The sequence below is a fragment of the Anopheles maculipalpis genome, chromosome 3RL, assembly GCF_943734695.1.
Source record: "Anopheles maculipalpis chromosome 3RL, idAnoMacuDA_375_x, whole genome shotgun sequence".
NCBI classification, from domain to species: Eukaryota; Metazoa; Arthropoda; class Insecta; order Diptera; family Culicidae; genus Anopheles; species Anopheles maculipalpis.
In genome coordinates, this window is record NC_064872.1 from 16,622,610 (window position 1) to 16,635,716 (window position 13,107).

Here is a 13,107-nt window from a genome sequence, read left to right on the forward strand (position 1 = left end):
TACGATATATCTGTGTGCCTGTGGGATAGAAATGAAAGCGAGTGTTCGTTCGGCATAAGGAAGGAAGCTAGCGAAGGAAAGCTTGTACCCCAGCTCGTGTTTTTTTTTTCTAGTGTCGTTGTTGCTAAGTATATCTTACACTTTAAGGCGAATCTCCAAAATAAACGGTTCCAAAGAAAAGGTTCCCTTTGCCTTTACGTGCTAAGTGTTTTTCGTGTGCGTGACTGTGTGGGTGTGTGTGCTTGTGAGTGTAAAGTGAAGTAACAAAAGCAACTCAAAAGGTCCCACTCTGTTGCTTCGTAACATCGTAAATCGTGTGCCCACTTTCGTGTGCTTCCCTTCTTTGGGCAGTGGTTGGACGAGCTTCTAAGTATACGGCTCGCGTGTGTATTTGGTCAACGGTTTCGGTTTCATGGAACGCAACTAGCATGGATTTGATATCGCTACCACCCTGCTCGAGACGCCTGGAACTGACGACAATGGTGAACGAACAACCGATGGCACTGTCGCCTGCGTCCAACTCGGCGATTAAGATCTCGACGACATTTTTAAAGGTACACATACACACACAAACAATTGTACGGGTCGGGGAAATCGGGGGTCACTCTTACTTTTTCCCGCTCACACTTACAACTGCTGTCGCTTGTAAACCGAAGAAGAGTGAAGAAGAAAGACAGCTTCCTGCATTGAGTTGCCTTAGTTTGTTGTAAAAACGGAATATCGATGGTTATGTTTTGTTTGCGTTTTACTAGCGTCCCCAAGCTGGGCGTGATCCGTCTTGCTTAGCATTGCCCTAGAATACAACAGACCCACGAAGGGAAAAAGGTTTCTTGGAAGGTGGAGCAGTGAATGAACCACATTGTTTGTGACTTGTGGTGAAGTCCATTAATAAAAAAATATTATTTTACTTTGAACGTTTCGATTAAAACATTTTAATTTCAATGTAAGTTTTGCAAAAAAAAAAATATCTTAAGCGACGACTGGGCCGTATTGCTATCAGTTTTGCAATATTGGGAAATTATATATTGCGCAACAGTTAAAATAAACAAATTAATTGCCATTGCATCAACCATATTTGTCGTTTTGTAAACGTTTTGTTTTTTTTGTTCGTGCAAAAGATTCATCGTGGAGAAAAATTTAATTTCCCTATTTTGCCAAGTCATTTATCATTTTTAATTTTTTCATTTATGTGGAAATGAGTTTAAAGAATTCTATTTGAATGTGTCTCAATTTTTTATTAGAAATTATTTTAAGGCTTAGGACCACGAGAGCTGAGAAAACCATGGTAACCTCCCCAAAACATAGCTTTTGAGCTTTTGAGAAAAAAATATTCTCGTAGAAATTCCTCGAGAAGAAGTTGAGAACAATGTTGATAAACATTTTATGTTTGCCCAAGACCGGGTTGCTTATGTGTAGTTTTTTATCACTGTTTTTGAGACATTTGATAAATTTAACAACATTTTCTCAGCTCTCGTGGCTCCGAGCCTTTATTATATACAGCATCCATGTGGCTTGAAAAACGCTAAAATGCCGCTCAATTTTTTTCCGACCGATTGGCTTGGTCGTGGTATAAAGCCACCCAATGCGAAAGTGTTTAAAAATGAGTTAATAAAATATAAAATTAGATTTACGGAGAAGAAACATTCAGTACATCGTTGGAAAAGTCCTTTAAAAAAGTGAAAATGTGGTTCACATTATAAAAAACGCCTTTAAATCGCTGTATTCAACTGTTGAAAAATAAACACAATTTATAATTATATCTATAAACTCTGCAAACCTTCGTTTGCTTGGCTACCCATCCAGCTTCTTAAGGATTTTCTAATTGATGCTCGATGAAGAATGCAAATTACACTGCTGCATTCCTTCCTAGAATTTTATGCTTGATCGAATCATTAGTTGCTCAGAAAAATCAAATTATCATACACATCATTTGCTACCATTCCGCACAATACTCCACTCGAAAGCTACAATTCCACTGTGCATGTGCGTGCGCATTATATACGCATGCAGCCGGCAATGATTAGGGCTGATAAATTAAATCCAATAGCTCGTCAGTTTACCTTCGCCGGTCAGGATGGCTGTTATTGTTGATTGATTACTGATGCAAATATTATTAACCGTGTTGTGCGATGGTAAAGGTGAAGAAAATCCCACTAGATAAAGACGCCTTTGCCGGCGACTGATGAGGCGGCATTCCATCGTATTATTAGATTATATCAAGGCACATATCAAGGCGAAATAGTTCGTGCATTAAATTGTGCACGCATACACACACACACACACACGTAAATGGAATGTGCATCCGACGAGGATTCGCATCGAGTGCATCGTGAACAAGATGGTTGTCATCGCCATCATCGTCATCATTGCCTCATCAGGGTGTGGGTTTGTTTTAGCAGGAAAACAATAATTTACCGATGAAACGCTCCATTAGAGAGGAAAGGAGATGCTGTCCTTTGTGTCGTACCGTTGAACCGTGTCCTTTCTGGAGCATCCCTGCTGGAGTAACCTGCTTCCTCTCTGCTGCTTTGCATCTTCATGTTTTTCCTCAATAGAAAGGAGACACGATTGTCGAAACATTAGCAGCATTAAGCAGGTTGCAATTCACCGGCGCCAGGCTGAGGTTGGCTACCATGCTGCACGCAACGAAACTAGCAAAACTTACCAAACGGTTCCGTTGCGTGTGCGCCACATCGGTTCAGCCAGCCCATTTTTGCAGGCTACGAAACTGCAGCTCGGTTCGCGAGCAAAGTGAATTTGACAACGGAACCGGGACAAAGCATTACCTTGCGCGGGGGGCATTGGGGACGACCACACAAAAGCCACTAGATGGTTAAGAACGCTGACGCCAAGAATGTTGACGCCATCGGGTTGTGCCGAATGCTGTGCGCGGGTTCGGGACCTGGGACAAATGTATCAGACGAGTAAGACGGATCAGAGGAAGAGGCCACTAAAACAGTTTAATACGTTGTTATGTCGCTGGCAGTAGGTCTTGAACTCGGTCTCGTTCTGCCCTTTGGAGTTTCGGCTGTCGGACTCTCTAATCTAATCCGTTGTATCGAACATCTGCTTCCAGACGCCTGTCAAGACGGACCAGGAAATACTCCAGAACTCGATGCTTGAAGACGACCCTAATTCCAACACAATACTGGCAAGCACCGGCCTGACCGAAGACAACAGTGCGAACCTCGAGAAACGGCCACGCTGGGGACCACAGCACAAAGGCGCTCAGGAGCTGGCGAAGCTGTACAGTAATGGTAGGTAGGAGCGTGGAGGAGAGACGTTTCTGCTTTGATAATCGCACCACATGCACAAGATATGGTGCGAGCGGAGGTTTCAGGTTTTTGTTCTTCCGCCCGAGGACGTGTCAGCTGCAACGCAGAGCTGATGGCTTAATTATGCGATGCGAACTAGGGGTCGGAGATGGGGTGGTGATGTTTCGCGTCGTATGCACCGATTGTGTGCACTCGATAAGATGTCGCGAGTGGCGCCCGGGAGCAGACAAGCAGCAGCCAAAGGTGTGCTGTGTATGGCTAGCGGTCGGAAGTCACAGTATACGGCGTAGAACATATTTTAATGCCATGCCAGCACAGCTGTCATTTAGTCGCGGGTTTATGCTCCGTCTGTGTTGCGAATGGATGGCATTGGATGGTGAATGGGAGGGTGATTTAATCACTATCCACAGTGGGCGAACAGTTGACGATTAGTGCCGGTTAGTGTGGTTATTAAATTGTCAAGTTTGAGCTCAGCCGATGTAGCGAATAAGGTTGAAAGTGCTCGCTAAATGGCAATTGAAATGAATGGGCTTTGCAACTGGATTGTGAGATTGTTTGTGCATAAAAAATGTGGATTAATTTTCAGGTTAAATGGGTTCATAGAATCAAAAAGTCGAGCGATTTATATTGGAGTGATATAGACTGTTCCGTAAGGGTGTCTGCTGCTCGATTTGTTTTCTTTTGATAATATTTATTTTATTTTAATTTTTTAAATTATTATTCACAGACAAAGAAATCTCAGACGAGAATTTGAACACCAACCAATCTAATAATATATAATTATATTATTAGATTATTATTATTACGCTGGATAATTATATTATATTACAAGCCTAGCGGTCAGACATAACAAGATTCATTCTCTGTAGTTACTTTTACATGAGTTTGAGTGTAAATTTTCTTCAGAAAGAGGTTGAACAATGATTGAGAATCATTTGGCAGATCAACATGTAATCAAACAGTTATCTTGTGATGTACTTTGTAGAGTACGAATGCAAGATAGAACACAGCGTTGTAAATGCTGCAATCATACAGGGTTTTACAAGCTGTTATTACTTGTGAACTGTATTTTTTTCTTGCTCATTTCTTTATAGGGCCATTTTTCGCCATTAAATTTATAAGTCACATCCTTCAAGAAAATTTTCACTATTGTCAATTCATATTTCACAACTGTTCAGTAAGCATGAAATAGGTAACCACTAACTAGACGATTTTCTGGGAGTTATTAAAGAGGTAGTTGTTATGGTAATTCTAAGAATGACCATTTTCCTAGTTGAGAAGTTTCCTTTCAACAATTTATTAGTCTTTGCCTATTTCTTAGAATCTACAACACAACGAGGTCTTGGACAGTTTTTATTGGTTTTATTGGAATTAGTCTTCTGAGATGATCAGTCCTGTGAACGAGAAGACGATTTGAACGAAGAAAAAAACATCATCACGAGATACCTTCAATATCTAACACCTTTCTTAATTTGGTTTCCCTTTGTTCAAAACAAATCGCCAGATTTTCTTTAACTACTACACAACCGATGTAGTCAGAATTTGTAATGTGTTGTGTAATTAGTTTTTTATTCATTTAATTACAAGTTTCTTCAAAAGAGTTGTAAAAAGAGTTGTTTTATGTTAGCAGTGATAGATTTGTAAATAAAAATATGAAAATCAACAATAAACTTATTTGAATGTCGTGTTTTGGGCGATCGGGTAGTGTAGGCGACAGTGGTGCCGGTGTTCAAACTACAGGACCGCAGGACTATCCAACAACGTGGTATCGGCAAGTCTAATAAGCCATTTAATGGCCGGTATCACCTAGTAAGTTTGGAATAATTCGTAGACCAACTGCTCGAATTTTTCTCCCTATATATTTAAAAAATGTTGTATTTGGTCTTTTGGTATTTGTTTTTCTCTGAAACCTATGATTTTATTTCAGGATCTTACTATAGCATTTTATAAATTTAGTAGTATTTTTGGAAATACAAATTTTAGATAAAAATCGGTTGATTTTATTTAGTTTTTTACATTAAAATAATTGTCAATGTACTAATTTTTATTCAAACGACTTATGGACAAACATTTGTCCTACATAATACCTACATTCTCCGTAATATTTTTAAGATTTTAGCCTACATTTAAACAAGACAAAAATCATAGTCATGCTAAGCTATCAAATGGGTAAGAAAAACAAACGGAACCGTACACATTTGGCATCTTCGCCTACTCCAGTTAGCTGCAACTTTGCCAAAACCGTTTTTTAGAAGCAAACCTAGCTGGTAGCGTTGTTGCTGCAATAAGTGACGTTTTACAATCGTTTGCACTTTCTCCGCATACTGTTGCTAGTGTTTGCGAGACAGTTGCATAATTTCTTTCCAGTTTGCGAAGAACAAAAACCTTGAGACGTGCACCGTACGGTCAAGGATAGTGTATGCTTTGAACGTTTCTTTCCGTTTCACTTTTGGCACCGAAACATTTCACCCCACCGTACGGATAAGGTCAATCGATTTCCCGCACTTGGGCGCACTGGAAGCGTTCAAATGACGATGACAATAAATGGTTCGACTTGCCAGCGTACAACACTTGAAAACTGTTTAGCCGGTGTAGACCTCTCTAAATATGTCGATTGTTCTGGTTGTGTTATGCCTAACCGAAAAGAAATCATTGTTTGGCATGTAGAAAGGGGTACAAAATGTTGGATATATTTAGAACACTGGAGGGCGGTTTTTTTTGGGGTACAATAATTAGAAAAGCTCTTCACACAAACACAGTTCTTGATGATATTTGTACTCTTTGAAAATGGTAAGGCGTTTGTGTGCGCCATTCGTTCGTTGAAGACTGTTTGCCCTTCTGCTACTGGTTGTACTGTTGCTCTGCATGAGTCCCACGCAAGGAAACATTAGTGTACGGAACACAAGAACGGAAAGCCATTGGAACCGGATGTATTGTGCCGGTTTTCCACTTCGTGAACTCGTTTCATCCACCACTTCATATTTGATCCTTCATCGTTCGAGCCATTTCCAACGATTCGCACCGTAGACTGAAGTAAGAGAAGAGTGGATTCCATCAAGAAGCGTATACATACACACAGCGATTCACAAGAACTCGCGCCCAAGCATTGTTCGCGTGGCTGGACATAAATAGTTCCACCACAGGCGATCCCCATTGGACAGAAGTCTTGTTTAGTTTGGTTTACGGAATGTTTTGCTACAGGATTCCTCGATAGGTGATGGGAAATGCTAAGCTCCCGGGAACGTCCCCTAGTATACCGCGCAATGGAGACGCCTGGTCATTAGCCAGTGCCGAAAGATTGTTTTATGTAAATGAGATTTGACTGTTGATATTTACCCTCGCGGGCCGTTCCGCTGCTACTCAGGCCGGTCAGTGGGTTCCATTTGGCACTGTTTGTTTCTTTCCAGCTGGCACGTTCGTCGATGAGAAACAAACGGTACGGGTTGGGTTTTGAGTGACCCCGTACCGTACTCCGGGCGCTACACTAATGGGGCATGCTTAGTCGGTCACGGGATTTGCGGTTAGCATACATTGATTGGAGATTACTGCGAAATTGACCGTACAGCAATGAAATGCAGGGGCAAGGCGTAAAGCTTCTTGCGCTGGACGTTACTGGGCGATCGATGGGTTTGAAGTTGGATTTCGGTTTCAATGCATGACGATCGATTTGGATAATAAAGTCAGTGTTAGTAGCTGGTTGAACATTGTTTAAAATCTTTCCTTTATTTTAAATAAATTTGATTTAACTTAAGTTAAAAATTAAATCAATCTTTTCAAGATAAATAATCGTATTTTTTATCTTTGTTGGCTTACATTTGTTTTATTATGGTTCTGCAACAAAAGGGAATTGTTGTTTAAGCATTTACTTATCATAATATTAGGACGATAGGTTTGTAGCAACAATCGCAGTTCGTTTTTCATTACGTAAATGCATTCAAATAAGTTTTTAGATTAAGTTTTAAGGTTGTTTTTCTTCTTATTATAAAATCCTCCACTAAATCTTTTTGAAAAACGAAAGACTGAGTTTTTTTATTTTGTTTAATTGTCAAAACATAAATCTAGATAAAAACACATACTTTTCTTTTAACATCATCAGTATATTTATCAGTATATTTTTAACTTTCACAATCACTCAAAAACTAATAAGCTTAAATTTTTATATAAATCAAATTTACGCTTAGTTTCGATGTGGTAGATTACCAAGTCGAGAATGGTGGTGTGAAACAAGTATAGTGAGTAAAATCCATTTATTTATTGAGTCTTGAATAAGAGTATTTAAGATTAAGAGACATTTGTAACAATCATAATCAAGCAAAACCGCTACAGACTCACTGATAGAAAATTTTAATTGGCTGAAAAAAGGGTTAAAGACAGCTCTTTGATGCAAGCGGTTGGTGGCCTTTGACACCCATAATTGACATTTCGTTGCGGTTTGATGTAATTATCTTCGCTCGAGACTGCGACGGGCTTTAATCTTTCCTCTGCCTACGTTTGAGGCGTGGAACATCAAATGAATATCATTTATTGCGGTTTCAAAAAAACAAAATGGTGGTTGGCTCATTGGGTGGGCAGTGAATAGCCCCAAAACTTTCACCGCGTGCACCGTATGGTGAAAGGATGCTTTGTTGTTACACATCTGGTTTTGTAATTGCTTTGAAGTAGTACATTAATTATGTGACAATCGTTTTGGTTTTCTTTCTAACTGCAGGCAAACGAACCCAGGAGCTAGTGTGTGTGTACATCTGCATTTCGCTGATGGTGCTAAATCTCGGCCTAATACTGAGACACTTTCGCTTCGAGCGCGTCAGCAACGTCGTGGTGGCGGCCATCTTCGGCATACTGACGGCAGACTTTGGTTCGGGGCTGGTACATTGGGGTGCCGATACCTGGGGCTCCGTTGATTTGCCCATCGTTGGTAAGGTACGTTACACTAGGGAGTGATGTATCCAGATCGTTTCATCGAACTTGTGCGAAGATATTCATTTTTTTGTTTTTTTTTTTACTTGTTTTGGGTTTCGTTCACCGGACAGAACTTTCTTCGGCCCTTCCGAGAGCATCATATTGATCCGACGTCCATCACGCGGCATGACTTCATCGAAACGAACGGGGACAACTTTATGGTCGCACTGCCGATACTCGGCAAGCTGGCGTGGAACTTTTTCACCAGAACGAATGCCGAAATACAGCAGGACTATGCTATCAGTGCGTACCTATTCCTCTGCTCGATCTTTATCGCCATGACGAATCAGGTAAGAAGGAGCACTTGTCTTTTTTGGAGCATCGTTTGTTGAAGTAGATGCAGTTGCTAACTGGTGACGTTTTATTTTTTTGTGCTCTAACAGATTCACAAATGGTCGCACACATACTGGGGCCTGCCAAGATGGGTGCTATTTCTGCAGAATCATCACATCATTTTGCCCAGACGTCATCATCGCATTCATCACGTTGCACCGCACGAAACGTACTTCTGTATAACGACTGGCTGGCTCAACTGGCCGCTGGAAAAGATTAAGTAAGCACACATGCACACACACACAACCGAAATCGATTGGAGAATGAATAACAACGTCAACTTCCTTTTTACAGATTCTGGTCGACACTGGAGGCAATTATTGAACTATCGACTGGCCACAAACCTCGTGCGGATGACTTAAAGTGGGCCCAAAAGCGTACATGATCCTTTTGCACCATGGCATCCATCCTGTGGGCATTAGTGCTTCATTGATCGGACCTGTAACACGTGATAACGCTCAGTTCGGAAGAGAGAAAATCATACATGGCACGCGGAATCATACGCACAATAGCTAGTAATATCGCATTTCGTGCAGCACAACAACCAAATTGGCTCTGCGGAGATTTGTAAAAAAGTGGGTTGATGTTCGGCAGTGCTGCTTTAACTCGCACACACATAGACACGTTATGCGCAAGCGTTATTTGGAAATATTTTTAACATACACTTACGGACAATTTTGATACTTTATATCAACGCTACCGTATGTTAGTAAGATATGCACACAAGTGCAGCGTTGTTGGACCGGAAGGGAAATAATGATTGAGACTTACTGTTATTTTGCCATGGAGCTGGAAAGTTACAGCACGGAATATTTAAATGCAATTTTTATGTGCTTCAACTTTTGGTAGAACGCACTAGTGGCTTTAAATCGTTACATTGCGCACCAGAGCATCCTCAGACCTCAGGATAACAAAAGACAAACAATACAATATAAACGATTTGGGAATGAGTTAACGATCGAGAAAATAAACTGAATGTCAATAAAGATGTCCTTTAGCGAAACATTAACAAAAACAAGCTTCTTATTTTGAGAACAAAAATTTAAAACATTTTCTGGTAAATTTCATTACCAAAATGCTTTGATGCTAGAATTTGTTGAGAAACCTAAATGTATACGAAAAAATATGTTTTGTTTCCAACCGTGGCAAATGTGGACATTCTTTTAAACACCTAATGCCTGCTGCCCAAAGCACAAACACAAACAAGTTCAACAATAAACATAAGAATAAGCATAGGAAAAATAAAACAAAAACAAATCGTGTGAGCATTAGCTAAAATCATAACTACACTAGTGACACTATGTACTGCAGAAAAAAAAAATCATTGTGCACTAGCGAAAGACTAATCGTACAATCATATTTTTCGAATGTATTATAGCAGCATCAAGCAAGGAAAGGTTCGGGGAACAAATAACACATACAACACTGTGCTGCAATTTTTAACACTGCAATAGCTTTGTGATTGGATTAAAACAAGCAGTGCAGTGAATTTTACAAATTGAAAGTACCGAAACCGACGTAGAAGATGAAACAAACATACACGCAAGGTTAGAATATTTGCTGATGCTTTAGGCGATGCGACACAATAGATACTAAGAGGGCCTGTGGGGTTGATGAAGTAGGAATGGAGACAGAAATGGAAGCTTTTTATGCGACAGGTGTTAAGAGAGTGAGAGAGAGAGAGCGAGCTAGATTTGTATTGTAGTTCGTGTAGAGAGAAGAGAAAAGAATCAAACCTCATTAAGAAAGCGATGGAAAATAATAAAAGCAAAGGAACATGTTTATGTTTATGTTCATTCATCGTCGATTGTTTATTGCAACGAACTGCATAGTAATTTGCTTGTAAAACAAAAATAAAAACTATCAATTTGAAGAAAAGGTTGGTTTTATTTTTCTCTCATGTGATTTTTTTTTCAAATTCAAAGAATGTGATGTAGAATCCATACCTCATTATTTAATTAAAGCTCTATGTCAGGTACCTATTCTGTCAATCTTCTTTCAAAATATGTAATAAAACATTCACTACTCTGTCAACACAAAAACACATGTCACGATGAATTAATAACTTACGCCCCTGGTGTTAGAAAGGATTGAGAAATAAAACTCCGCGCCGAGAACGCTAATGCTACAGTTTCACGCGAAAATTCGAAGGCGAAGGGACCATCATGAGAACCGCCATTGAACTTTACCACACCAGCTTTAATCGGCTTAAGCTCTCGAGCCGTCTCATTGGCGCCGGTCTTTGGGAGAAGAAGTACGGCTTCACCACGGGCCGTATAGCGAGCTTGACGCAGATCGTGATGTTTCTCGGTTTACACGTCTGGACGGGTTACAAGTATCGGGACAATGCGCTCGAAATGCTCGAATCTCAGTCACTCATTTGTACGGGCGTCGCGCTCATGATCAAGTACTTCACCATGATCCGCAACCGTGATCCCGTCCGCGAGCTGACGGGCAATATTGAGCGGGATACGTACACAAAGTATCAGGAAACGAGCAACGAATATCCGGTGCTGCTAAAGTATGGTCGCGTGCTGTATATTGCTGGCCATATCATGATCGGTGGATACTTTGGGTCGCTGTTTATCATTTGGATCAATCCGTTGTTCATGTACTTTACCGAGGGCCGTGTTATGTTGCTTTTTTTCTGCGAAATCCCGTACGTGGACTGGACGGTGAACAGGGGGTATTGGATAACGGTTACGTTGCAGATTGCCTTCTACATTACCGGCACTTGTGGGTTGATTTTGGTCGACTATTTGTGTGCATACTTTACCATCAATGGGTCACTGTATGTGGACATTTTGCGTTTTCATCTGAACGAGTTGAGCGAGCTGCTGGCTGAGCCGGGCTATAAAACGCGCAGTGCTCCGGAAATAATAGAGAAGGTTAACCGGAAGTGGCGAATCTGTCTAGTGGAACATCAGCAAATTGTTGAGTAAGAATGGAAGGATGATAGTGTTCTGCGGCAAGTAAAAAAAGAAAAACCGGTGAATGCCTCTGACGTTTGCTTTATGAATATTCCAGGTATTACGACAAGTTTTCCGACTTATGGAGCATGATCAACTTGGCGCAAGTCGGCTGCAGTGTGTTTGGAATTTGCATTAACATGCTGATAATTTTTCTGGTAAATTTTAGTACGATTTTGTATCTTTAGCACGGCATGAAGTATACGATGGACCATTTTTCTCCACCTAGACTGATTGGTACGCTGCATACGCGATACTGTTTGCTCTGTTCATTGATCTGTCGGTGCATTTTGTGCTGGGTGCTATCATTGAAAGGAAGGTAAGAGGAATTGGCACGCATACTGCAGTACCACTTTCATTTGTTTCTTTATCTTTTGCTTCCACTCCAGGTCGATGATCTACTCATTAGTTTAGTTCATTTTCCATGGTATTTACTAGACGATCGTAGGCAGAAGGAGTATAAATTGCTTCTGCTACGAGCGCAACAGCCATCTGGTATGTCGATTGCTGGTCTTACGCCGGTAAATTACGAAACCTACACACAGGTAAGAAGCTGTTGGTGTGCGTTGAAGAATGTACTTATCAATGAGTAGCTAACGATCGTTCACTTCTTACAGATTATGAAAATGCTGTACCAACTGTTTGCACTTGCAATGAATTTTTTGAAGTAGGCAAGGTTGTATGATTTTTCAGGATGGATGTAAAGTTTTTTTTTGCACAATTTACAATCAAACAGATTATTAAAACATACTAACATGAGTCAGACATTCGACTACGTCGGTTGTATCGATTCCTTCAGATAGGATTGGAAGTTTCCCCTGATTTTAATTGCACCTGTAATGGCGTAGATACAAACAGTAGCCTTATGCAACGCAAAACACATAAGCTGCACGCTAATCTATAATTAATAACGGTTGATTCCGCACATCTCAACAATAAAGTCAGTGTGTAGAAATACATGTTAGCAAAAACTGGTTTCAACTCATTCAAAAAACTGTGGGTTAACAGATTGAGAAAGATTTTTTTTACAGGTAGAATACGGTCGGTAATCTGCAGCCTATGGCTGCACGATGGTTAACAATTAGCGCACCGATGCCGAGCAGAGAATGCTATTAATATAAAAAATGTCAATGAATCCAACAAACTACAAAGATTCTTCTAAGATCATCTAAGCTTAAAAGATGACGACAAACATGGTACAGCGAGAAAGTAACTGATGAGTAGCCAATAGATCTGCTAGACGGGCGCAAAATTTTCGGACTTTTTCTGCACCACGTACACCGGAGGACGTACAGAGGTCCCAGAAAAAGGAGACGTATCGGAATGGAAATGTGTTCCGCTGTTTCAACGTCGTTCAAACATGCAAGACAATTGGACGACGAGTCTTGTCGGAAAAGGGGGAAAGATAGTTCCGGAAATAGCCATGACTCAAGAAGATGACATCTCCATGTTTTTCCATTTTGTTTTCCGCTTCACCACTGAGTCCGCCTGTTCGGACTGCGGAGGATGGAATTTAAACCTTAGTTCGGCCGTGTGGAAACTAAACCCCCCATCATAACAGTTGTTGTGTA

The 13,107-nt window shown here is 40.5% G+C and overlaps 3 protein-coding genes across 3 annotated transcripts in view; all 3 read left to right on the plus strand.

The window, feature by feature from the left end:
• LOC126563720 (neural-cadherin) overlaps positions 1–13,107 on the plus strand; it is a 678,265-nt gene that overhangs the window by 82,283 nt on the left and 582,875 nt on the right. The gene's annotated exons all lie outside the window — the stretch shown is intronic.
• Positions 390–8,982, plus strand: LOC126565017 (plasmanylethanolamine desaturase). Its single transcript, XM_050222155.1, has 6 exons — positions 390–554; positions 3,077–3,257; positions 7,984–8,195; positions 8,306–8,524; positions 8,618–8,787; positions 8,862–8,982. The coding sequence occupies exons 1-6, from the start codon at positions 429–431 to the stop codon at positions 8,950–8,952; spliced, it is 999 nt and encodes a 332-aa protein (XP_050078112.1). The 5' UTR covers positions 390–428; the 3' UTR covers positions 8,953–8,982.
• Positions 10,733–12,207, plus strand: LOC126564908 (uncharacterized). Its single transcript, XM_050222032.1, has 5 exons — positions 10,733–11,505; positions 11,595–11,694; positions 11,766–11,855; positions 11,926–12,081; positions 12,154–12,207. Exons 1-5 carry the CDS (start codon positions 10,733–10,735, stop codon positions 12,205–12,207), a joined length of 1,173 nt encoding a protein of 390 aa, XP_050077989.1.

Coding starts and splice junctions, on each gene's coding strand:
- LOC126565017 (XM_050222155.1), top strand. CDS start 429: ATGGATTTGATATCGCTACCACCCTGCTCGAGACGCCTGGAACTGACG. Junction 555..3,076: donor TCTCGACGACATTTTTAAAG/GTACACATACAC, acceptor ATCTGCTTCCAG/ACGCCTGTCAAGACGGACCA. Junction 8,788..8,861: donor TGGCCGCTGGAAAAGATTAA/GTAAGCACACAT, acceptor TCCTTTTTACAG/ATTCTGGTCGACACTGGAGG.
- LOC126564908 (XM_050222032.1), top strand. CDS start 10,733: ATGAGAACCGCCATTGAACTTTACCACACCAGCTTTAATCGGCTTAAG. Junction 11,695..11,765: donor ACATGCTGATAATTTTTCTG/GTAAATTTTAGT, acceptor TTCTCCACCTAG/ACTGATTGGTACGCTGCATA. Junction 11,856..11,925: donor GTGCTATCATTGAAAGGAAG/GTAAGAGGAATT, acceptor CTTCCACTCCAG/GTCGATGATCTACTCATTAG.